The 25922-nt window shown below is 43.4% G+C and overlaps 1 protein-coding gene across 2 annotated transcripts in view; it reads left to right on the top strand.

Annotated features, from left to right (window-relative positions):
* The first annotated feature begins 10751 nt into the window (after positions 1–10751).
* The window catches only part of ARHGAP22 (Rho GTPase activating protein 22), a 129196-nt gene continuing 114025 nt past the window's right edge, over positions 10752–25922 (top strand). For both annotated transcript variants that reach the window (XM_063434679.1, XM_063434680.1), the window contains exon 1: positions 10752–11015. In XM_063434679.1, the coding sequence (XP_063290749.1) occupies positions 10973–11015 (43 nt within the window). In that variant the 5' untranslated portion in view covers positions 10752–10972. The remainder of the gene's footprint in view (positions 11016–25922) is intronic.

A 25922-nucleotide genomic window follows, 5' to 3' on the forward strand; every position in this document is an offset into this window, starting at 1 on the left:
GCGATATCGAGTGGTAGAAAGCCGTGGAATGTATGTGGGGATCTTAGATGGGAGAGGACGTATGGGTCTAACGATAAATATATTTGTCCCAGTAGCAAAAATAAATATGTGAGTCCTAGATGCCCAAATAAAGACTATAACTTTTGTCCATATTGGTCTTGTGTGGGGTGGGCGACTTGGGGACAGACAGTAGACAAAGACATGATTGTTACTAAGTTGCCTACCAATCCATACTGTAAGTCTATGGAATGCAATCCAGTCCATATTCTTATAAATAACCCCGACAAGTTCTTAGATAAATATGGTAATTTATTTGGGTTTCAAATATACGGGACGGGTTTAGACCCTGGGACAATATTATTTATAGGGATAGAGACTGATACGGTATCCTCCCAGACTCATCAAGTATACCATTCCTTTTACGAAGAGATGAGTATAGATAATAAGATCCCCCATAATGCTAAAAACCTGTTCATTGATCTAGCTGAAAGTATTGCCGGTAGTCTTAATGTTACCAACTGCTATGTGTGTGGAGGTACTAACATGGGAGACCAATGGCCTTAGGAAGCAAAGGAGGTAATGTCCGGTTCTGAGGCAGTTCAACAATTAATATCTTCACAAGCCGATTATCAGATGAGTGTTAGAGGTAAATCTGAGTGGAGATTAAAGACCTCCATCATAGGTTATGTTTGCATAGCAAGGAAAGGAATGATGTATAATACTTCTGTAGGAGAATTAACTTGTCTAGGGCAAAAAGCTTATGATGATGATACAAAGAATACAACTTGGTGGTCGGCTTCAAATGTCTCAGAACCATCTAACCCGTTTGCTAGATATGCCAATTTAAAGGACGTGTGGTTTGATCTATCCATCACATCTACCTGGAGAGCCCCAGCAAATTTGTACTGGATCTGTGGTAAGAAAGCCTATTCGGAGTTGCCACAGGACTGGGAAGGGGCATGTGTGTTAGGTATGCTCAAACCATCCTTCTTCTTGTTACCGATTGAAACAGGTGAGACTTTAGGTGTTAAAGTGTATGATGTGAATCATAGGAAGAAAAGGGGACCCATAGAGATAGGCACCTGGGAAGATAATGAATGGCCTCCCCAGCGTATCATAGATTATTATGGGCCAGCCACGTGGGCTGAGGATGGTACCTTTGGTTATAGAACCCCTATTTATATGCTCAACCGTATTATAAGGTTACAGGCGGTGGTTGAGATTATCACTAATGAAACATCACAAGCGCTCAATCTTCTAGCGAAGCATAACACCAGGATGAGGACAGCAGTATACCAAAATAGATTAGCCTTGGATTACCTTTTGGCAGTAGAGGGAGGTGTATGTGGGAAGTTTAACCTAAGCAATTGCTGTCTTCAAATAGATGACGAAGGGCAAGCAATAGCTGAGCTTACTAGCCATATGGTTAAACTAGCGCATGTGCCTACTCAGGTATGGAAAGGGTATAATCCAAGTAGTTGGTTTGGTAGCTGGTATGAGTGGTTTGGAGGGCTTAAGGCAGTGGTAGGTGGAGTCCTACTAATTTTAATGTTGTGTCTACTCCTGCCGTGTCTTATACCCTTAGTAGTTAGGTCTGTGCAAAGCCTGATAGGAACTATAGCAGAGAGGAAGGCTGCTGCACAGATAATGGCCATATATAAGTATAAGGCTTTAGATCAGGGAGAAACTATGCAGGAAGATGAGTGTTGAAAAGATTCACATCATAAGAAAAGTCTGGTCTGGTTCATGGTAACCTGAGGTATATGCAAACCAAGGTTAAGTGATGCCTCAAGTAATTGTGAAATATCAGAGGCATCAAAGGGGGGAATGTGATGTAATTCCAGTAAAATACAAGTTTAGCAGGCTAAGATTGCCACAAGGCATATGTATGTATATGTGTTTGTAGTATCAGTTAGTTAATTACACGTAGCTAAGATACTGTCATCACTGTACTGACCAGGTGCAGGAATGTAAGAACTGGAATTACGCGTCCCTCTCCTTTGTATCAGATGAGCCACGTGGTTAGACCGGATGGATGAGTTTAGACTCTATTCATTAAATAGGTTAAGGGTATGTGTGGGTGTAGTTAATTGTGGGAGGAGCTACAGTGCTATATAAGGAATGTACTCTATGTATTCAGTACTCAGACTTTGCTGTATTTTGGTGACGCTAGTCCCTCTGAGTCCCGATCGGTGATCCAATAAAGAATCTCTTCCTTCCTGAAGAAACCTGTGTCCATCTCTCTGTGCTTGGCTTCCGTCAGTTTCTCCGGTATCAGTTCAAACTAATCAATCAGGAAGCAGCAATGAAATCACTTTCAATAATTATTTCATTATATAAATTGTACATGCTGCCAAGTAGCAATTTCTCATAAATAAAAGTATAGCTCTATAAAGGAAAAGTGGACAATCTGGCAGACCTATCACTGTTTAATTCTCTTTGCTAATTATATTTGTTACGCAACAATAAAACTAGAGGTATTGGATGAAAAAGTATGTCTTAAAGGTTCGATTGATCTCCAAAAGTTTCTCAAAAACGAATACAATGTTTACAAGGTTATTCACTAAAGTGAGAATTAAAGGTGAATTTAGAGTGAATTCGAAATTTAAGGTCTGAATAGCCAAAATGGAAACATTTGTTAAAAAAACAAAAAAACAGGAGGGCGTGGCCTGGATCTCACCGAGAGCGGTCGCATGCCTGCGGTGCTCCCGAGTAATAACGGCAATATATGCAGAATAACCGATCCACACGACGACAAACCGACTACTTCTCAGCCCCTACGTTCAGAGACGACATGGGGAAAAGAAACAAAAAATTAAAAACTCACCCTGAGGACGGATCCCGGAAAATAGGCGATCTTTTCCAAGCGAGGCCTAAACCCAAAATGGCTGCAACCCCAGAGCCACAAAGCTCATCCTCGGAAGAGGAATCAATGGATGCACCGGATCCCATACCGGAGGCTTCAGACCCCGTCCTAGGCCTGTCTCTGGGTGACCTGAGAGCTCCGGCCACCAAGGGAGACATCCTGAGCATACTGCAGAACCTGCGCACCCTGTTCCGCTCAGACATGGCGATTTTACAGGAGGAAGTAACGACCGTCACAGGCAGAGTGAGGGTTGCCGAGGAGGGCATCGCCGATATGGCACAACGCCACCAAACAACAGAGGAGAAGCTAATACACCTCCAGTCCTCACACCATGCACTACAGGCCCGGCTTGACGGCCTAGACGATGCAAGACGCCGCCCCAACATCAAAATCAGAGGCATTGCCGACTCCATCGACGACAATGAATTGCCACATTTTATCCGACGCCTCCTAGCTGCCATACTCAACCCCAAGCAGGCGAAAACCGTGCAAGTGGAGGGCGTACACAGACTCTCCAAATCACCAAGAGCCCCAGTGGAGGCCTCACGCGATGTCCTTCTCTGCTTACAATCAACCCGGGACAAAATGGCGGTTATTGCAGCGCTCGGCAACCAGAGCCCCTACCAATTCGAGGACATGCAGCTTACTTTCCTGCAAGACCTATGCAGGGCTACCCTGACCTGGAGACGGTCCGTGCAACGAGTTACCACGACCCTCAGAGCGGCTGGAGTCAGGTACCGATGGGGCCCATTCACGTTAATAGTCACGAAGGGAACGACAACCTACCGACTGACATCACCAGAAGACTCAGGCTCTTTCCTCAGCAAACTGGGATTCCCGACACCAGACTCCACCAACCCGACTCCTAACTGCTCCTGGGACGTCCCCAACATAGTCCCATTTGTGCCGCGCTCTGCTGCTGACACGGGCTGAAGCACAGGGACATGCAAGATAAAGTCATCTGGTCCTGGGATCATCGGACTTTAAGAGACTATAAAACACTAGTATTATTTTACCACTCTTATCTTTTAATCTTGTTTTGTTTTATTTCCCTTGCATTTAGTGAGATAGTCATGTGTTAAACACAATAGTTAATTCAGCCTATACGCAGGACAGATTCCCATTCCCCATTACAGCTGTAGGCAGTATTCCCCCCCCCCCCCCCCCCAACGAATACAAAAAGCGCAACCAATAGGCCTGAGACTGCACAACAGCTTGCCACTCTCCTCACATAACCATGAGGCAATGACAGTACACCCCACATAAGCCACCGATTAGTGCCCCATTAGACTTACCACTACAGCCGATGCCTATTCATACAGCTTGCAAACAGCGGCAGCCAGGGGTGCCAACCCACTCCTACCAAGGAGGTAAGCCATCATCTCACCCGGCCTAGGACCGTGCATACATTCTCCCCCCCCCCCCCATAACATCACGCAAGCACGGCTATTATCTCGGGCATAAACCCTAGGCCCGATCACCTACTGATGACAAGACACTAAATAGCATACAGAATACCTTTAACTATAATTGTTTCGTTTTGACACTGCATTTTTTTTTAATTTGTATTTTCTCTCACATTAAGGTTGCATTATATAATCTCACAATGCTCTTACAAGAAATGATTTGAAAAAAAAAATGTGCAAGCAATCCTCATGCCATGCCCATGTTACATTATGTTTCTGTATCCGCGCTTGAGACTGCTGTTGTGGCACTCTAAGCTCTGTTGTTTTCAACTGCACGACAAAAATAAAGAATATAAAAAAAAATTAAAAAAAAATTAAAAAAAAACAAACAAAAAAAAAACTAAGGTATGCTTTCAGCTTAGCTTCACTGGCCTTAAATTTGATATTCACGTTAAATTCTCACTGTAGTGAATAAACCTGTTGAAAAGACACCGGGGCGGACCGATGTCTACATATAACGCCCGCATGCTGAAGGGGCCTATCGGCTGTCCAGTGCTCTTAGGGACACCCAATGGGCATGTGCTATCATGTGTGGCTGTGGTGTCTTAACTGCGCGACAGGGCCCCTTTAATAATGACCGCCAGAGCTGGGAGGAAGTGAGAGCCGGTCATATCCTCCTAGCTAACAGACATGGAGTTTCACTAGAGGGAGACAGGAGGACAGAGCAGCTCAATGCAACTCTGCAATGATCGGCAAATGATAGATTCTTATCTGACAAAGCAATGAGAGAGTTATAAGACAGATGGGGATCTACCTTATGGCCACCCTTTTGGGAGGGGTTAATACTTGCACCAAGGCCCTCTCTACATTACTTATGAAACTACTCCACCGTCCCTCCAAAATAATCATGGTATTGCACAAAAAAAGCAGTACCGCATGTGTGTGACTAGAAGCGGAGGTTGGGCCGTGAGTTTTCAGGGGAGAGTAGCGACGTGACTGTAATTAGGCATTAGGGATGATCGAGGTAGGAAATATACCATAAATCTGTGTGTAAAGTTGAACAATCATGCAAACAGAGGAAGCACAGAGCATGGACACAGATAAGAAAAATCGTGGAATATAGTAGTTACGGATGTACAGGCTCAGAGGGCACAATAAAGCAGCCACACAATTGATAGTGAGCAGGGGCTGGGGTTGGGGGGGTGACGATTTCGGGAACTGTCATTAGTCTGTTTTGCATGATGGCAGTTACCCTGAATTACTTGGTCTTCCTACTTCCATGACTGCGCTTCAAGGAAGTGATCCGAAATTTCACTTTCTCTCAGATCTCTATTTAGGGAGGCTACCATTACAGCCTCTCTCTGCTCCTGGGTCCTGTGCAGTCTCTTGTCTCTTAGGTTAGTCCACGTGCCCTGGACTGGCTTGCCCATAATCGGAGAAAAGTAGTCCAGCTAAACTTGAAATTGTAGTATAGAGAAAATATAATCCAGCTCAAATGTATTTTTATCCTCAGTAAATGTGATAGCTACAACAAATTAAATCATTGCAATGCGTATCAGATATAAAAATTAAACCAACATTATTTCTAATGACTTATTATTAATTACTTAAGATAAGCATAAGTGAAAAAGTAATGGCCTTTATCTGCACTTTAGGGTAAGTTTTAAGAATAATTGTGTTTAAAACACTAATGAAATGTAGTTATTGTCACAGAAATGTTAACACATACTGTGTTAACAGTGGCATTTAATCCTCATTTGTCCATTAAATAAAGACACCTACAGACCAGGGCCTAGGCTAAAAATGACCTTCCCTACACAGTTTTGCTGATTTCCATTCAAAAATCTCAGAAGCACAACTACTGTTTGGTAAAACATTAAAGTAAAAATAAACCAAGATTATTTTAGTTGCAATTAATGTTGTCACACGGCACCAGTAAGTGCTCTGAATAAATGTGTTGGGCAGGGTATTTTTGTTGTTGTCCCTCTTCTCTGTATACATGTCATAGAAAACTTGTTCACAAGAGGAAAACATTGGGAGGCTATTGCGCATGTGCGGCAAAAGGCTAAGCTGTGCCAATCAGTATCCTCACAGTGATGCATTGAATCAATGCATCTCTAATAGGAACGCTCAGCACCTCCATGCAGAGGGTGGACACGCTGAACATTGGTGCTGCACCATGACCCATGAAGCACCTCTAGTTGCCTTCTTAGTGACTGTCACTAGAGGTGTAATAGGCAGTAATGTAAAAACTGCCTTTTCAAAATGGCTGCAGGGACAAACTATACACACCATAATAACTACATTAAACTTTAGTTGTTCTGGTGACCAGGGGCGGGCTGGGCCGGGGGGCAGGGAGGCAATTGCCCCCCAGGCCGCCCAAAATTATTTTAGGACCGGCCGCGGCGGGCCGGCCCTTTAAATGCTGCAGCCGCCGAGCGCTCTGTAAAGAGCGCTCAGACGGCTGCAGCTACTTTTCCCTCCCCTCCCCTGTAGGTGGCCGAGCTGCACTCCGGTCCGCGGTCCCGGCCGGAGTGATGGGAAGGTGCACACTGAGTGTGCACCTTCCTGTCAGTCCGGCCGGGTACAGGAAACAGAAACTCCTGTTCCGCGCGGAACAGGAGTTTCTGTTTCCTGTACCCGGCCGGACTGACAGGAAGGTGAACACTGAGCACCTTCCTATCACTCCGGCCGGGACCGCGGACCGGAGTGCAGCTTGGCCACCTACAGGGGAGGGGGTAAGAAGGGGGGGAGAGAGAGAGAGTAAAAAAAGGGGGGGGGGGAGAGAGAGTAAAAAAAGGGGGGGGGGGGAGAGAGTAAAAAAAGGGGGGGGGAGAGAGTAAAAAAAGGGGGGGAGAGAGAGAGTAAAAAAAGGGGGGGGGGAGAGAGAGTAAAAAAGGGGGGGGGAGAGAGAGAGTAAAAAAGGGGGGGGGAGAGAGAGTAAAAAAAGGGGGGGAGAGAGAGAGTAAAAAGAGGGGAGGGGGGAGAGTAAAAAGAGGGGAGGGGGGAGAGTAAAAAGAGGGGGGGAGAGTAAAAAGAGGGGAGGGGGGAGAGTAAGAAGAGGGGAGGAGAGTAAGAAGAGGGGAGGGGGGGAGAGTAAGAAGAGGGGAGGGGGGGAGAGTAAGAAGAGGGGAGGGGGGGAGAGTAAGAAGAGGGGAGGGGGGAGAGTAAGAAGAGGGGAGGGGGGAGAGTAAGAAGAGGGGAGGGGGGAGAGTAAGAAGAGGGGAGGGGGGAGAGTAAGAAGAGGGGAGGGGGAGAGTAAGAAGAGGGGAGGGGGGAGAGTAAAAAGAGGGGAGGGGGAGAGTAAAAAGAGGGGAGGGGGGAGAGTAAGAAGAGGGGAGGGGGAGTAAGAAGAGGGGAGGGGGGAGTAAGAAGAGGGGAGGGGGGAGTAAGAAGAGGGAAGAGAGGGAGTAAGAAGAGGGAAGAGAGGGAGTAAGAAGAGGGGGATAATAAGAGGGGGGAGTAAGAAGAAGGGGGAAGTAAGAAGGAGGGGAGATAAGAAAAAGAGGGGGGTAAGAAGAAGAAGGGGGGAGTAAGAACAAGAGTGGGGAGTAATTAGAAGAAGGGGGTAAGAAGAAGAGGGGGGAGTAAGAAGAAGAGGGGGGAGTAAGAAGAAGAAGGGGGTAAGAAGAAGGGGGTAAGAAGAAGAATGGGGTAAGAAGAAGAAGGAAGGGGTAAGAAGAAGAAGAGGGGGTAAGAAAAAGTAGGAGGGTTAAGAAGAAGAAGGGGGGTAAGAAGAAGGGGGGAGTAATAAGAAGAACAAGGGGGGGAGTAAGAAGAACACAGGGAGGAGGGGGGTAAGAAGAACACAGGGGGGGTGAGAACACACAGAGGGAGGAGTGAGAAGAACACAGGGAGGGTGGAGGGGGGATGAGAAGAGCACAGGGAGGGTGGGTGAGTGTGAGAAGAGACCGCTAGGGGAGGGTGGGGGAGAGGAGAGACCACTAAGGGTCAGGGGAGAGCTCTAAGGGACAGAAGGAACAGCTCTATAGGACAGGGGGCAAGACAGGGAGCTCTTTAACACTACGCGCACACACACACACACACACAATGCATCCCTATACATACACAGAAACACACAATGCACCCCTATACATACACAGAAACACACAATGCATCCCTATACATACACAGAAACAGAACATGCTTCCCTTACACACAGAGAAACACACAATACATCCATTACACACACACACAATGCAACCCTTACACACAAAGACAATGCATCATTTGCACACATACACATACACATACAATGCAAACCCTTACACACACATGCAAACACACACACTGTTTTTCTTACATACACACAGAAACACAATGCATCTCTTACACTCAATGCACACACATACAGACACACACCTTGCATCCCTTATGCATACAAACACAGATTCACACAATGCATCCCTCACACACAACCAGAAACACATAATACATCCCTTATACACACAAACACACTGCATCACCTGCACAAACTGGTATCCCTATACACTACATACGATAAGCACACATATGAGATAACACATAAGACATCCCCTACACACTCCACTCCCTGTGAGCGAGCTCATGGGTGGGTGGAACAAATAAGTGGACTTATGAGTGGGCCTTATGGGCATACTCACCGTCAGGCACTGGGGCCCAGACCTTGAGCTGTGTAAGAGGCCCCCAAAAAATGGAGCTGCTTCCAATTCTCCCAGAACGTTGAATTTTGTGACCACAGTTGCAAACAGCCTCCAGAGGTCCTGTTCTACACCAGACCAGTGGAGCCAAACTGCAGCCCATCATCATCCTCATCTAATTGTAAGTAGGCAATCTAGTATATTATTAGTGACACTAATCTATAATTTACCTCACATTAAAGGGACACTATAGCTTAATGAAGTGGTTCTGGTGTCTATAGCTGGTCCCTGCAGGCTTTTTAATGTAAACACACACTGTGTGCAGCACTGGCGTTAGTTCATATGGCAGATCATATGGGTGGGGCATTGTGATGTCACATGGGGGGGGGGGGGAATTTATATTTTGTCTAGGGCGGCAAAAATCCTTGCACCTCTGATCCTGGGCAGGTGCACCAGTCTACTGGTGACCCACAGGAGGGGAGTGCACTGATTGCACTGCACTCTCCTCCTGCCCAGACCCGTCTTGACCGCAGTGCAAGTGCCCTCTGCCCCTAATTTACAGTGGCTCACACTCACAACAAGCAGTGCCTAGAGCCCTTTGCAGAGACGGAAACAAAGAGGTTCTGCGGCAGCTGGCCGTCCTGCAAGCATTACATTAAACAGCTGTTCCCCATGCAGCCACAGATGGCGTTGTGCTGGGAGACTGTGATTACTCTTCACTTCCTCCCAGCCTACAGAGCAGCGCATGGGGGAGAGAGGAGGAGGCATGATTTAATCTTGAATAAATCCTCTAAGCCAAACTTTATAAATTTGGGGGGATCAGCTCTGTTTCCACAGTTTATTGGTGTTTGCTCTCATCTCTGTATTAATATTGAGGGATGTCTAAGTAGTAACATCAGTGTGTGTCAGCAGGGCCAGCCGTTAGGGTGGGCAAGCTGAGCGGTCACGCAGGGTGCCATGACAACAGAGGCGCCCGGCGGCCAACACAGCTCACAAGTTGGGTACACCAGCATATTTAATTTAAACGATTCGCTGGTGGTCCACTGGTGCGCACCAGCAGTAGGTGCAGTCAGATCATATCCTCTCCCTCGTGGTTCCGGCGCTCAGTTAGTGAGTCAGAGCACAGGCTCAGAGATTCTCAGCCTGTGCTCTGACAACATTGAAAGTCAGAGCCGTGAAGGAGCGGGTATGGCAAAGAGCTACTGATTAGCATAACATCAATATCCGTTATAAAACCAGGAAAAGGTGGGCATGGATGGTGAACTGATTTGGTGGCGCAATGGGCCACTTGACTGGTTTTGCCCCCCAGGCCTAAGGCTGCCAGCCCTCCCCTGCTGGTGACTATAGTATCCTTTAAGCATAAAGGGTCTTACAGGTATTTGAATGCTTCCAGACTTTTTACGCACCCTATATCTTGTTTCATACTTTATTCCTCCATATTCAGTAACCAGCGATCATGGAGAAATAGATTCTACCCAGACTGTGGTGTCCCAGTAAATGAGTAACCAGCGATTTAATTAATGTACTTGGGTGGGGGGGAATCTGTTTCTAGAGGTATTCGATTGGAAACTGACACCCTGCCTAATATTTCTCCAATGTGTTTCTGTTTTGTTGGGAGTTAAAGGGTTACCAGTGCAGCGCTTTTAGATTGGCAAGTCTGACAAGGAACCCCCATCAATGGTGTCAAAGATGGGATAATGCTGCCAAACCTCTTGACACTCCAACCTGTTGCCTACACCTCCCAGAATGCACAACCAGCCAAAGACATGCATTCCATAAAAGCCAACGTTCTAGAAGTTATTAAGGAGTGACTTAAGCTCCCTCCCTCCCCAGAGTCCCCCACACTGGTTTGAAGTCCTGTTTAGATAAGAGGGGATCCCAGGGAAGGGCTGTGAGCTGCTCTGGGATTGATTGGCCGTGGCTGCTCTCCCTGTGTGCAGTGACCGGCTTACTCTCATTCTGTGCTAGAGAAGCAGAGACCTGAGCCTCTCCCTGTAAGGGGATGGGGGTGCCCACCGCCTGTCACCCGGGATGTCTGCACTTGCCCTGTGCTCACCCCCCTGGCTCTGACACCCCCTGACATGGGTCTTTGCTGCTGTCGTGATAGAGAACACCTGAGCTCAGGTAAGAAACGTAACAGAGCTTCACAGAACCCTATGTATTTTATAAACTGCATGCCTTCATAGAACAGTGAGTTGCTAGGTTTGTGAATTTGTAAGGTTCGGCAATGGCTGTTTAACCCATTCAGTGCCAAGTGAGTGAGACGAGTATAAGTACTTTTGGACACAATTACTTAGTTGCAAAAAAAAAAAATAAAAAAAAAAAATATATATATATATATATATATATATACTTTTACAATCCCCTGCCCTCCCCGCCCCCCATATTTTCATCAACACTGCAGGATTTCTATGCTGTTCATTGTTTAAAATATTGCACATATTTTCACCACAGTGCACTGTCTGGCATACAGAAACTCTGTTTCTTCTGCTAAACCCGCACTACAGTTACTCTCAAGTAGCTTGTAACTGTGGATGATGGGAATTGTAGTCACTTTGCAGATAATATACGGGAATGCTTGTGTTGTAAAGTTAGGAAGAATGTCTCCAGGGCAGTTTTTCATAACCAGTGGCTGACCTCTTCCTTGACTGATACTGCAAAGCACAGTTGCCTCTCTGATGTAAGAGCTAAGCAAGACCAAAAAGTAGAACTACAATTCCCATGACACTTTTAATACTTTGACAACCTGATCTTACTTTTGACCATCCCTAGTTTAACTTGGTCTGTTCATGCACAATATAAATCCATATCTAAATAGATAAATATTCTCTGAGAATACTGGGAAGTTACATATCACAGAACAGACCTTCAGGATAGTATATCCAAAACTTTACTGCACTTATCCATGTAAAACCAGCTGGAGAGGAGTTTCACGGCATAAAACATGGGCATATGTACAAAGGTTGCTGGAGACGTCTGTGTTACGCAGCGTTCCAAAGGATATTCAAAATATTTGGGGTTTCACAATTGCAACCTTTGTAACTTATGTGCATGCTGATAACTTGGTAAATTATAATAATGCATCTTGGGGTAACCCCCATGGGATATATATATATATATATATATATATATATATATATATATATATATATATATATATATGTGTATGTATATATTTATTTTTTTAATGCGCCCAATCCAGACAGGATAGAAACACTATTGGCACAGGTGACTTGGGCAAACCGGAACTCTATTTCCAGCTGTCTATTAATAAACCTGTGCAATAATTGTGTTTTATCTGTGTGCACTGGTGACAGATGTAATGGCCATCTCCCTTGCAGGCAGCAAACTTCAGGGCCACACTGCGCTTTCAAGATTACCTTTTTTTTTTAATGCCTTCCTCTGTCCTCCTTTTCTCTCTCTCCCTTCACCAGACCATAATGTGCTCTTACTCGCTGAGCTGCTAAAAATGGTCCAATCAAATGCTTCTCTATTTGATTGGATCTCGCAAAGGTGGCTGGGACTTCCACGGGGAGTGCTTTGCCTGGCGCTGGTTTTAAAATAAATTTGCTCTTTATTTACAGGTATATGGTGGGAGAGGGGCAGGGGAGGGCTCGTGAATAATTCCCCATAGGGCACTGTAAACTAAACAATTTAGTACAAAGGGTTAGAGTAAGTCTTTAATTTTCTTTTTAAACTAATCTACAATCCATACCTAATAATGACAAAGCAATATTAAGATTTATGACATCCTTGCAAATATATTAAACTGAAAATCTAATGTCACATTGCCATAGATATTCAATCCCTTAAAGCAGGCTTCCCCAAACTCCGACCCTCCAGATGTTGCTGAACTACAACTCCTATGATTCTATGAATGGAATAGACTTGCACAGCCTTCATAAACCCTTCCTGTAAAGAGAGATCTGATTTTTAAACCGAGATAAAAGATGAGATAAAAACTTTTAAAGCAAGTTAACATCTTTTTCAAGCAGTGTCAGTTACAGCCTGGGGAGGTGAGGGTAGGGCTGCAAGGGCAGGAGGAAAAGGTGATTTAACTCCTAAATGGCAGAGAATGGGGCAGCGAGACTGAAGGGGCAGTCAGCAGGAAGCAAAGCTGCTTCATTAAACTAAAGTTGTTTTGATGCCAATCATATTCCTTTAACTCAATTCTTAGTTGAAGCACACTTTGCATCAGTTACTGCCTTTTTGTATTTTTGGGTGTGATGTGAAAAGCTTTGCACATCTGGATTTGGGTAGTTTCTGTCACTGACCTCTACAGATCCTCTCAAACTCTGTCTGGTTGAATGTGGGCCATTGGTAGACCGCAATTTCCAGGTGTCTCCAGAAATGTTTGATTGGGTTCAAGTACAGGATCTGGCTGTGTAATCTTTGTTTCACCAGACCAAAGCATTTTGTTTCTCACAGTCTTTAAAGTGCTTTTGTTTTTTTTTTGCAAATCTAATTGGCTTTCAGGTGTTTTGCAGAGAGAGGAGGCTGCCATCTGGTCAGTCTACCATAAAAGTCATATCGGTAGAGGGGTGCATTGATGATTGTCGTTCTGCATTTTCTCATTTTCACACATGATCTTTGTTGTCCAGAGTGAGCATTGGGTTATTCAACACACTCTTACCAAGCCCCTTCTCCCGCAATAGCTCTTTTTTGCGTGGCGACCAGCTCTAAGAAGAGTCTTGGTTTTTCTAAACGTCTTCCATGGAGCTCTAGGGACCCTTCAATACAGCCAAAATTTTTGTAGCCTTTCACAGCAGGCATTTCCTTTAACCCCTTCAGGACGGGTGACGGACGAGGTCCGTCATCCAGGGGATACCCTTAACGACGGATGACGGACCTCGTCCGTCACGCGGTAAAATTAACCCCAGATCGCCGCGATCGTGGGGTTAATGGTGCTCCGGTCTGCCTCGGCATTAGAGGCAGACCGGGAGCACCGGATCGGGCTGCCCCTGTACATGTGCCCGCTCTGACAGCATGTCTGAGCGGGCACATGTGCTCTGCATACTCACCTCCGCCTCCCTGCACTTCCGGGTTCAGTGTGAAGTGCAGGGAGACGGATCTTCAGTGATCCTGCCCCCTGGTGTTAAAAAAATAAAGTACAATTAAAATCCCACCCCCCTTTACCCATATTAATAAAAAATTAACCCCTTCCCTGCCAATTGATCACTGGCTACAGTGATCAATTGGCAGGGATTACATTTTAATATGATCTGATTTTTTTTTTTTAACCCCTGAGGGTTAATTCTTTTTTTTTTTTTAACCCTCAGGGGTTACATTTATTTTATTAATTAATTTAAATATTTAAAAATTATACATTTAGCTAGCTGGGGAGGGTGGAAGTTAGCGGGGAATTGGGGGAATTAGTGTTAGGCTAACTAGGGGTTAACGTTAAAAAAAGTTTTAAAATAAGCTTTAAAAAGTTAAAAAATTAAGTAAAAAAAAAAAAAAAGCTTTAATAACGTTTAAGTAAAAAATAAAAAAAAATAAACCCTTTACCCAGTCCAAATAAAAATTACCCCTTCCCTGCCAGTCTATCACTGCCTACAGTGATCAAAATACAGATCACAGTATTATACTGTGATCTAATTTTTTTTTAACCCCTGACGATTAACTTTTATTTATTTGTTAACCCTCAGGGGTTAAATTTATTTAATTAACTAATTTAAATATTGTATAATTAAATATTTTGCTAGCTGGGGTGGGTGGGAGTTATGGGAAAATGGGGAATTTACTGTTAGTGCTGCTTACTGCTAGTTAGGGGTTAACGGTAAAAGAAAAAGCTTAGAAAAATGTTAAATCTGTAAAAAAAAGTTTTACGAAAGTTTAGGAAACTTTAAAAAAATGCAATAAGCAAAACAAAAGTTTAAAAAATAGTTTTAAAAAGTAAAAAAAGTTTTAAAAAGTTAAAAAATTAATTTAATAACGCTCATTACTACTACACCTGGTACAAGCTAGCGGAAAAATGATCCCACGCTAAGGTTTTGAAATACCCTGGGATGTCTTCTTTAAGAAATGGTATGGCTTTATTGGGGTATTTGGATTATATAGCCTGGTAAAATACTCTAAAATGGGACATGGGCACAGCGTAAAAATTTTAAGTTTGAAAAAAATGGAATGGCTGTGTCCCAAATGTGCCCCTCCGATGTCCACATATACCTGGCAAAGGTACATACGGGGGTATTTTTGTACTCAGCCGACATAGCTGAGCAACATATAAAGTATTATAGAGTGGTGGTACACATAAGGTTTGCAAAATATACTGTGCAAACTCACTTTGTGTGTCAAAAAGGCAGAAAAAACGCTTATGACCACTACACCTGGTACAAGCTAGCGGAAAAATGATCCCATGCTAAGGTTCAAAATATGCCTTTTGAAATTCCCTGGGGTGTCTACTTTAAGAAATGGTAGGCCTTTGTGGGGTAGTTTGAATTTAAAACCTGCGAAGATGCTTGGAAATTGCACATAGGCCCAGCGTCAAAATTCAAAGTTCGGTAAAAACTGATATGGCTTGGTCTCCAATAGGCCACTGTAGCTTCACAAAATAGCGCCAAAGACATTCATTGGGGATGTCTTTTTACTCAGAAGACTTAGCTGAGCATAATTTGGATGTTTTGAACTTAGTGGCACATATGAAATATACAAAATGCCCAGCAAAAATGCAATCCGTATGTCAAAAAATTCACAAATTTTTTTTTTACCACATACTTTGGCATATATTGGTGAAAAAATGGGGGCATGCTAAGGCACAATATGCACCTTATGATATACCCTGGAGTGTCTACTTTTACAAATGGTAGGCCTTTGTGGGTTTTTTTGAACCGTCAAACTGTTATAATACCCCAAATGGAAGCATAGGCTCATTAAATCCGTCTCTCAAAATTCTACTGTGAATACTGAAAAGGACAGGTCTCCTGTATGGCACTGTAGCTACACGAAATAGTGCCATAGACATACAATGGGGGTGTCCTTTTACTCAGAAGACTTAGCTGAGCATAATTTGGGGGGTTTGAACTTAGTGGCACATGTGAAATATACAAAATGCCCAGCAAAAATGCAATCCGTATGTAAAAAATGCACAAAATAATTTTTTACCACATACTTTGGCATGTAATGGTAAAAAAATGGGGGCATGTTAAGGCACAATATGCACCTTATGAGATACCCTGGAGTGTCTACTTTTACAAATGGTAGGCCTTTGTGGGGGGTTTTGAACAGTCAAACTGTTATAATACCCCAAATGGAAGCATAGGCTCATTAAATCCCTCTCTCAAAATTCTACCGTGAATACTGAAAAGGACAGGTCTCCTATATGGCACTGTAGCTTCACAAAATAGTGCCAAAGACATACAATGGGGGTACCGTTGTACTCAGCAGAAGTAACTGAACACATAATAACACTTTGTACAGGAATAGCACACACCAACTTTACAAAATACACATGAGAAGTTCTTTGTTATACGTTTGTGTGCGAAAACCCCCAAAAAACACAATTTTACTCCAATATTTAGCAGAGGTTGGCGGTAAAATGGCTACGTAGAAAGTAGGGATCGACCGATATTGATTTTTTTAGAGCTGATACCGATACCGATATTCTGTGAACTTTTAGGCCGATAGCCGATATAATTTGCCGATATTCTGTACATTTACCATTTTGGAAAATAAAAACTATTTCTAAAGGTAAATGCACAAAATATACATGCCACGTGTAGTGGATGCAGTGTGCTTAGACAGGGGAGCTGTGTATGTTTGTGTAGTGTGTGTGTAGTGGATGCAGTGTGTGTGTGTGTGTAGTGGATGCAGTGTGTGTGTAGTGGATGCAGTGTGTGTGTGTGTAGTGGATGCAGTGTGTGTTTGTGTAGTGGATGCAGTGTGTGTTTGTCTAGTGTGTGTGTGTAGTGGATGCAGTGTGTATTGTGTATTTGTCTAGTGTGTATATAATGAAAGCAGAGTGTTTGTGTAGTGTGTAGGTAGTGTGCGTAAAGTGAATGCAGTGTGTGTGTAAAGTGAATGCTGTATATACTAAATGCAAAGTGTGCGTGTTTGTGTAGTGTGTGTGTATATAAGGAATGCAGAGTGTGTGTATTTGTGTAGTGTGTGTATAGTGAATGTAGTGTGTTTATATAATGCAGAGTGTGTGTGTTTGTATAGTGTATGTATATAATGCAGAGTGTGTGTGTAGTGTGCATTATATATAAACACACTACACAAACACACACTGAATTATATAAACACACTACACAAAGACACTGAATTATATAAACACACTACACAAACACACTGTGTATATAATGCAGTGTTTATATAATGCAGTGTTTGTATAGTGTGTGTATAATGCAGTATGTTTGTATAATGTGTGTCTATAATGCAGTGTGTGTTTGTATAGTGTGTGTGTGTTTGTATATAATGCAGTGTGTTTGTATAGTGTGTGTGTGTGTATCTAATGCAGTGTGTGTGTGTTTATAATGCAGTGTGTTTGTGTAGTGTGCATTATACACACACACTATACAAACACACACTGCATTATTATAAACACACACTATACAAACACACTACATTATTCTACACACACTATACAAACACACTGAATTATATACACAGTGTGTTTGTGTAGTGCATGTGTATAATAAGAGTGTATGTGTGAGGGGGCATTTTTTATTAAATTATTTTTTTTATTTTTATATTAATTTTTTTTTATATATATATTTAATTATTATTATTAGTTTTTTGTTGTCCCCCTCCCTGCTTGTTGCCTTGCCAGGGAGGGGGGATATGTTAATCCCTGGTGGTCCAGTGGCATTGGCTTAGCCGTGGGAGGAGGGGCAGCAAGCGTTTACTCACCTCCCAGCAGCTCCTCCAGCTCCCATGTGTAAATCTCGCGAGACCCGCGGCCGTGAGAGCTGGCCGCGGGTCTCGCGAGATTTACACTGGGGAGCTGGAGGAGCTGCTGGGAGGTGAGTAAACGCTTGCTGCCCGCCCCCACCAGGACCGCCGGGCTTGTAATGAGCCTGGCGGTCCTGGGAGGTATTATCGGCAATATCGGTATCCCTATTGGCCGATACCGATATTGCCGAAAATACCGAATATCGGCCGATTATATCGGTAAAACCGATAATCGGTCGATCCCTAGTAGAAAGTGTCAAAACAACCTTAGGTAAATAGCCTGTGATGTCTACTTTATATAAATATATACTTTTGTGTGGCAATTTTGTTTTCTTTTATGGCCATTAGGCTTACAAGACAAACATACCAAATTCTAAAATCGCTCCACATTAAAATTTTATTTTACTCCTTGTGCTTTGTGACCTGTAACTACCAAAAAAACCTGAAAATCCCAGACACATTATATATTCTGTAAATCAGAACAAATAAATGAATTTATTTTTAATTACTTTCCTTAACCTGCACTAATTAGGCACACATTATGATTGCAAAAACTGTAAAAAAAACAATATTTTTCATTTTTTTTGCATTTTTCTGTATTTTTTTTATAATAAGTAAGCATTTATATATATATATATATATATATATATATATATATATGTGTGTGTGTTATATCAAATTAAAGCCCTTTCTGTCCTTTAAAAAACAGTATATAATATGTGTCGGTGCAATAAATGAGAGAGATGCAAATTGCAGTTGAACGCAAACAGCAAGAAAATGCAAAAATAGCTTGTGTCATTAAGCGTAAGTCAAGCTTCTGAAGCTGTGTCCTTAAGGGGTTAACCTTGTGTACTGTTTTGTTTTGTTTTGTTTGGATATGCATTTACAGATGTAAAACCTTATACAGGTGTGTGCCAACCCACATAATGTGTAATAAATTGACTTGGCCACAGGTGGACTCCAATTAGAGTGAAGAAACATCTCAATGATGGTTCAGACTAGGGTCTTTTTAACCGCTTCCCGACCTCGGACGTACCTGGTATGTCCGCGGCAAATTATGCACTCACCTGATCGCTGGCGATCCCATGGCGACCGCGATGTGTGTATATGCCCGGAATCCCGGGCAGTCCCCCTGCGGTTGACCCTGGCCATGTGATTGCGGGGTCCTCGCGATCACATGGCCAGAATAGCCGTCTTGTGCAGTGCCTGCAGGGTACCTGCCTGAGCTCTCCGGCTGTCCCCCTCATGCTTGCAAAAAAAGTTTGTAAAAGTTAATAAAAGCTTATAAAGTACGTAGATCATATATATTTATAGTACTTTTATATACATATACACAATCCACTAGAATGACGTTATATATAAATTAATGAAAACAAAATAAATGTGTATGTATGTATATGTGTGTGTGTGTATATATTTTTTAATATGTATATTTTGTGTGTGTGAAACAAGGGGGGATCACCTGAACATGCATAAATGGGGGTGCTGCTGGGGGCCAAATTCTACAATACACAAGATCCAGCGCACTCACCTATCCACTAAACAGCAACTTCAATGTTTAAAGATTTTTAGTTTTTTTAAAAACACCTAATCTAGGCAAAAATAATGGGGGTTTAGTTACATTATCTGATCATACATTGCATAAGCCTGCCACAATGTCAATGTACCTGGGGTACATTGACGTTGTGGCAGGCTTATGCAATGTATGATCATATAATGTAACTAAACCCCCATTATTTTTGCCTAGATTAGGTGTTTTTTAAAAAAACTAAATCTTTTAGCATTGAAGTTGCTGTTTAGTGGATAGGTGAGTGTGCTGGATCTTGTGTATTGTATGTATGTATGTATGTATACATACATACATAGCAATGATGAAGTATGATTGAAAAAAATGCTCAATTTATTGTGCAAAAAAAGGAGTGTTGAAGTTCCATGTTTCCACCTATACATTTTTTTTTATTTTTTTATTCTTTATTTTTGTTAGTGCATGAAATAACATTTTAGCTTTCTGAACCACAACAGTTACAGGAAACCATTGGATAACAGTACATAACATGGTATAGAGATAGCTGTGCACATTTTTTTTTAAAGAAAAGGTGAACTATAAATGAGTATAAACGTAGTTGTCAGACAGTTTAAGTGACGTGTACTGACAGCGCATAGAATAAGAGTAGTGTTAGCTATATATATATAACTTATGAAGTATTAACATCATTGTAAACCAGAATCTTTCTAACCGTTATACACATTGAAAAACATTTCCAGCTAGTATTTCTGATTATCCGTCTAATTATGTTGTCACGTGTTAAGTTTTATAATGTATCCTCTCAATAACATCAAGTATGTAGAAAACAATAGTGTTGAGGACGGTTGTGATAGTCTAAATCATGGCTTGTAGGTGGGCATAGCAGGCTGCCTGCGGTTATCTAGTGAGCGCCTTAAGCCTGCTTCCACCTGGGTTTAAGTGTCGCTAAACAGGCCACCTATATGTAAAAGGTATGACGAGTTGTCCCGGTGATACTCTGCTAGCTATGCATTAAACAACAAATAGTTATATCATAAAAAATAATAACGGTATGTTACCAGGCTGAGTAAGCATTGTGTTCCTTGCAAATTAACATTCTAGCTGAGAAAAAAAACAGGCTAGGGTGAATTGTGAAATGAGATTAGTTAAGTTTGGTTGGGATTAGTTAAGTCCAGCTTTAGAATAAATACACTATTACAGCTTTGATACCCCTGAGTTGGCCGTCTTGATTCAGAGTCCCTGTCCGTTGACTGGTCTCGGCCTATAGCAATCTTCCAGTGTCCTGAAGCTAGCCGATTCCCTGGATGGGCACTTGTGTAGCATGCGTGCAATGTCTCTGAGCGGCCGCCGCTCCAGGGTGATTTAGGGTGTCCTTCAATTTGTGTGGACTAGGGTGAGTAAAATGAGCAAGCTTGAGTACAGTCCCTTGTGCAGGCCTAGGTGTCGGCTTGAGTGCTGGCCGCTGCGTATGTTTGGGTGCTGGCTTGAGTGTAGGCTTGAGTGCAGGCTTGGACGCAGGTCGCTGTGCAGGCTTGGGAGCAGGTCGCTGTGCAGGCTTGGGTGCAGGCCGCTGTGCAGGCTTGGGTGCAGGCCGCTGTGCAGGCTTGGGTGCAGGCCGCTGTGCAGGCTTGGGTGCAGGCCGCTGTGCAGGCTTGGGTGCAGGCCGCTGTGTATGCTTGGATGCAGGCCGCTGTGTATGCTTGGATGCAGGCCGCTGTGTATGCTTGGATGCAGGCCGCTGTGTATGCTTGGATGCAGGCCGCTGTGTATGCTTGGGTGCAGGCCGCTGTGCAGGCTTGGGTGCAGGCCGCTGTGCAGGCTTGGGTGCAGGCCGCTGTGCAGGCTTGGGTGCAGGTCGCTGTGCAGGCTTGGGTGCAGGTCGCTGTGCAGGCTTGGGTGCAGGTCGCTGTGCAGGCTTGGGTGCAGGTCGCTGTGCAGGCTTGGGCGCAGGCCGCTGTGCAGGCTTGGGCGCAGGCCGCTGTGCAGGCTTGGGCGCAGGCCGCTGTGCAGGCTTGGGCGCAGGAGGACAGTTTCGCCATTACAGTGTCCATCTCTGCTATGTCTGTCACCGGTCATCAGGCACCCAGCTGGAATAATAACCTGGCCAAGATAAGAACTGGTCACCATGGATGTTAAGACCAGAAAACTACTCCCTATGAATGGAGGATTCCACCCGAAATCCAGCACCCAGAGACTGTACACCTGCCGGAAGGAAGGAGGTCGGGGCCTGATGAGTGTCAAGGCCACAGTCCTGAAATGAAACACAGTGCATCTACAAGTACATGAAGATGGATCCCAAAGATGAACTGCTAAGGGAATGCCTGAGACTTCAACAGATAGAGGAGGTTCCTTGGCAAGACAAACCTCTTCATGGGGTGTACCATCGGCAGATAGTGGATGTGGCTCACATGACAAAATCATACCAGTGGTTGAAAAAGGCAGGACTGAAAGACAGCACTGAGGAACTAATCCTAGTAGCACAGGAAAAGGCACGAGATCAATACAAGCTGGAGTCTACCACACCAGGCAAGACCCAAGGTGCAGACTGTGCAAAGAGACCTCTGAGACAGTCCAGCACCTAGTAGCCGGATGCAAGATGTTAGCAGGAATAGCATACACAGAGAGACACAACCAAGTTGATGGGATTGATGGGTACCAAAACAGCTGCACAGAATATGGATTGGACCTGCCTGAGTCCAGATGGTACGAGTACTTAAGGAGCTAAGTGGGGAAATAAGTGAACCTCTGTATTTAATTTTTCAAGATTCTTATGTTTCAGGTATTGTACCGGAGGATTGGAGGAAGGCAGATGTTGTTCCTATATTTAAAAAGGGTTCAAAATCCTTGCCTGGAAATTATGGACCTGTGAGCTTAACTTCTGTGACTGGGAAATAATTTCAACGGCTATTAAGGGATAATATTCAGGAATTCATTGGGAAGAACTGTGTTATTGGCAATAATCAGCATGGTTTTATGAAACATAGGTCAAGTCAAACTAACCTAATTGCATTCTGCGAAGAAGTAAGTAGAAATATAGATCAGGGTGTTGCAGTGGATGTGATCTACTTGGATTTTGCCAAGGCATTTGATACGGTTCCTCACAATAGGTTAGTCTTCAAACTAAAAGAAATTGGTCTAGATGAATATTCTTGTTCTTGGGTAGAACATTGGCTTAAGGATACAACGAGTTGTCATAAATGGCAAATTTTCAACCTGGACAACCTGGACAAAAGTGGTAAGTGGTGTCCCTCAGGGTTCTGTTTTGGGACCGCTTCTATTTAACATATTTATAAATGATCTTGAAATGGGCATTGAAAGCCATGTATCAGTGTTTGCAGATGATACAAAACTTTGTAAAGTAATAAAATGTGAGCAGGATATTGCCTTGCTGCAGAGGGATTTGGATAGATTGGGGGACTGGGCACTAAAATGGCAGATGAAATTTAACGTAGAAAAATGCAAAGTTATGCACTTCGGCGTAAAGAATACACAAGCAATTTACACCCTAAATGGTAGTGAACTAGGGATAACCACACACGAGAAGGATTTGGGAATTGTTATAGACAACAAATTAGGTAACAATATGCAATGTCAATCTGCCGTTGCTAAGGCCAGTAAGGTTTTGTGATGTATAAATAGGGGCATAAATTCTCGAGATGAAAATATAATTTTGCCTCTTTATAAATCGCTGGTAAGACCACACCTTGAATATGCTGTGCAATTTTGGGCACCTGTTCTAAAGAAAGATATCATGGCACTAGAAAGTGCAGAGACGAGCTACAAAATTGATAAAAGGAATGGAGCATTTTAGTTATGAAGAAAGGTTAAAAAATGTAAATCTCTTTAGTTTGGAAAAACGGCGCCTGAGAGGGGATATGATAACATTAAACAAATATATTCGGGGCCAGTACAAACCATTATCTGGAAATCTATTCATAAACAGGGCTATACATAGGACACGAGGTCACACATTTAGGCTTGAAGAAAGGAGATTTCATCTAAGGCAAAGAAAAGTTTTTTACTGTAAGAGCAATAAGGATATGGAATTCTTTGCCTGAAGAGGTGATTTTGTCCTGAGTCTATACAGATGTTTAAACTGCAATTGGATAAATACTTGCAAAAACATAACATACAGGGATAGAATTTCTAATTGGGGGGGCGTGTCTTGGCCACCATCTTAGATGGCCACGTTTTAGAGAGGCTCCTGGACAAGGGGGGCAATTTAACTCAAAAAGTGCCAATTTCAACTTTAATGAAGTAATTCTATCTATGAATATTAACAGCTAATAAGAATCCTAACATGGAGAAGCAGAAGAAACCTGAAAAATCCGTACCTGCAATAAAGAAATCGGGAGCAGGAGCTGCTGGGGTGAGTAAGGGTGCCCAGGCTCACTCCCCTGCTTCAAAATCCGTCTCGCGGCTGGTTTCGCCGCTTAAAATCTCGTTGGTGGCGCCGGAGAAATCCCTCCCCACCTCCCTCCCTGTCTCCCTTGCCAAATCTTATGCCTGTGCGGTCGCGTCCCGCTCGCAGCATCCAGAGAGCGGCGGGACCGCGGCCGCACTAGCCGACACCTCTGTGTGCGGCTCAGAGTGCTCCGAGCACTCAGCATGCTCGGAGCACAGAGCTGTGTCTCCCGCGAGCGGCAAGGACCACCCAGCAAGCCGCTCGCGGTCTCAGCATAGAGCAGCCCGGTCACTCACTTACAAAAGTGACCGGGCTGCAAGTAAAGGGGAGGGTAGTGTGAGGTCTCGCTCCCCATCGGGATCCTCGGCCTCCAGGTTGTCGGTCCCGGTGGGGGGGGCTCTGCTATCCGACCCAAAATTCTTAAAGGGACAGTAAGGGCTATGGAAAGCCCAAATGTACAAAATATGGAAATAGGAGCTGAAATGCTCCAAACAAGTACTTTTTCTGCACTACCACAGAGAAAAGGTCAAGATGCCACAACAAAGATGGCTGCCAGACCAGACATTGCATATTCCACTCCCAAGATGGCCACTGCCACCTCCAATATGACTACCACCACATTTATAGCAGCGACTTACAATCCGAATATGCCACCTGAATTGGCAGATGATCTGCCACCATCAGCTGGCATGATAATACAACTAATTAAAGATTTGAGAGTCGATCTGAAAAACGACTTTAAGAAAGACTTTGACACTTTATATGGAGCCATGGAGGGCATTAATCAGCGGACGGAAATAATAGAATAGATTGCACTCTCAAGAGCAATCTCACCTGGATTTGGTTGAAACTGTAAAAGAGCTTCAGAAGCAAGTACACCAACAAGCGGAAAAGTTAGCGGACGCCGAGGACAGAAGTAGGCGTAATAACCTAAGGATCAGGGGGATCCCTGAAAATATAGACTCTGGAATTACAAAGTTGTTATTTCCAGGCAATGGTGAAGTCAGCTCTACCAACTGCTAAATATACAGATCTGCTACTGGACCGCATCCATAGATTGCCTAAACCCGGTAATGCGCCTGCGGCTGCACCCAAAGATGTGATAGTGAGATTTCACTATTACCACATTAAAGAGGAATTTCTGGGTGCAGTACGCACGTCAGGTCTCACGGGGGACTACAGCGGTATGAAGGTCTTCCAAGACTTCTCTGCCCAAACAATGAGGCGACGCAGAGAATTTCAACGTTTTACCGCGGATCTAAGACGAAGAGGGATAAGATATAGATGGGGATTCCCGGTTAAAGTCCTTTTCCGCATGGATGGCAGGAATTTCATAATCACGTCGCCTGAGGAAGGAATGGAACTCATCCAATCCATGAATAGAAGCCAGGTATCGCCTCATAGACTCTCGCCTTCTACTCCTCTGCAGGCCAGTAAGAGAAGCAAATCTGACACTTCCTGAGTTTCCAGTTTATAGAGCTACAGTCTTCATTTTCCACGGTCGTAAATCGTTCGACACTTCAAGTTTAGATGTTCTTCCTATCTTCACTAAGGAATTTTATTTACTTTTTTTTATATACGTTTATTTTTGTGTTTTTTTTTTTTCTCTCTTGATTTTTATGGCTTGGTTCCGAGAACACTTTATCTCTGTAACAGACTATTGAGTCCTGCTCCAGTCTGGAGATTTAACGGGATTACTTTGAATCTTGACTTGTTTCTCCTCGTTATGACTGTCCTTAGAGTTTGCACACCAATGATTATTTGATATGCAACTTAACAGTTTATTTCAGAAATCGATTTGACCACTTAAATATTTCCAAATTTTCACAATCAATATTATTTTGTGGTTTTTTTTTTTTTTATTATTTTTTATTTAATTTTTTTTTTTTTTGGTGTGTTTTTTTTTATTTATATTGCTCCCCTTGTACCCAGCAGCCTTCTCTCCCCCCAACCTGGGCCTAATACCCTGAGATGGAGAAACTTTTTTTGCTCTCCCTCATGGCCCTTTTTCACTGTTTGTTTATTTCCCCTGATAGGGGTATATATCCAAGTTTTTTGTACCCCGTTGATATTTTTATTTTTCTATTTTCTTTGACCATCCATCCTTTAAAAATTGGTAGAAATGTTTCCAGATCACGAATCACAGAAATGCCTCATACAAAAATGCATATTATGTGGCATCAGCGACTTGCACAAATCTGTTTATTTA

This window comes from Pelobates fuscus, chromosome 10, assembly GCF_036172605.1.
Source record: "Pelobates fuscus isolate aPelFus1 chromosome 10, aPelFus1.pri, whole genome shotgun sequence".
Lineage (NCBI taxonomy): Eukaryota > Metazoa > Chordata > Amphibia > Anura > Pelobatidae > Pelobates > Pelobates fuscus.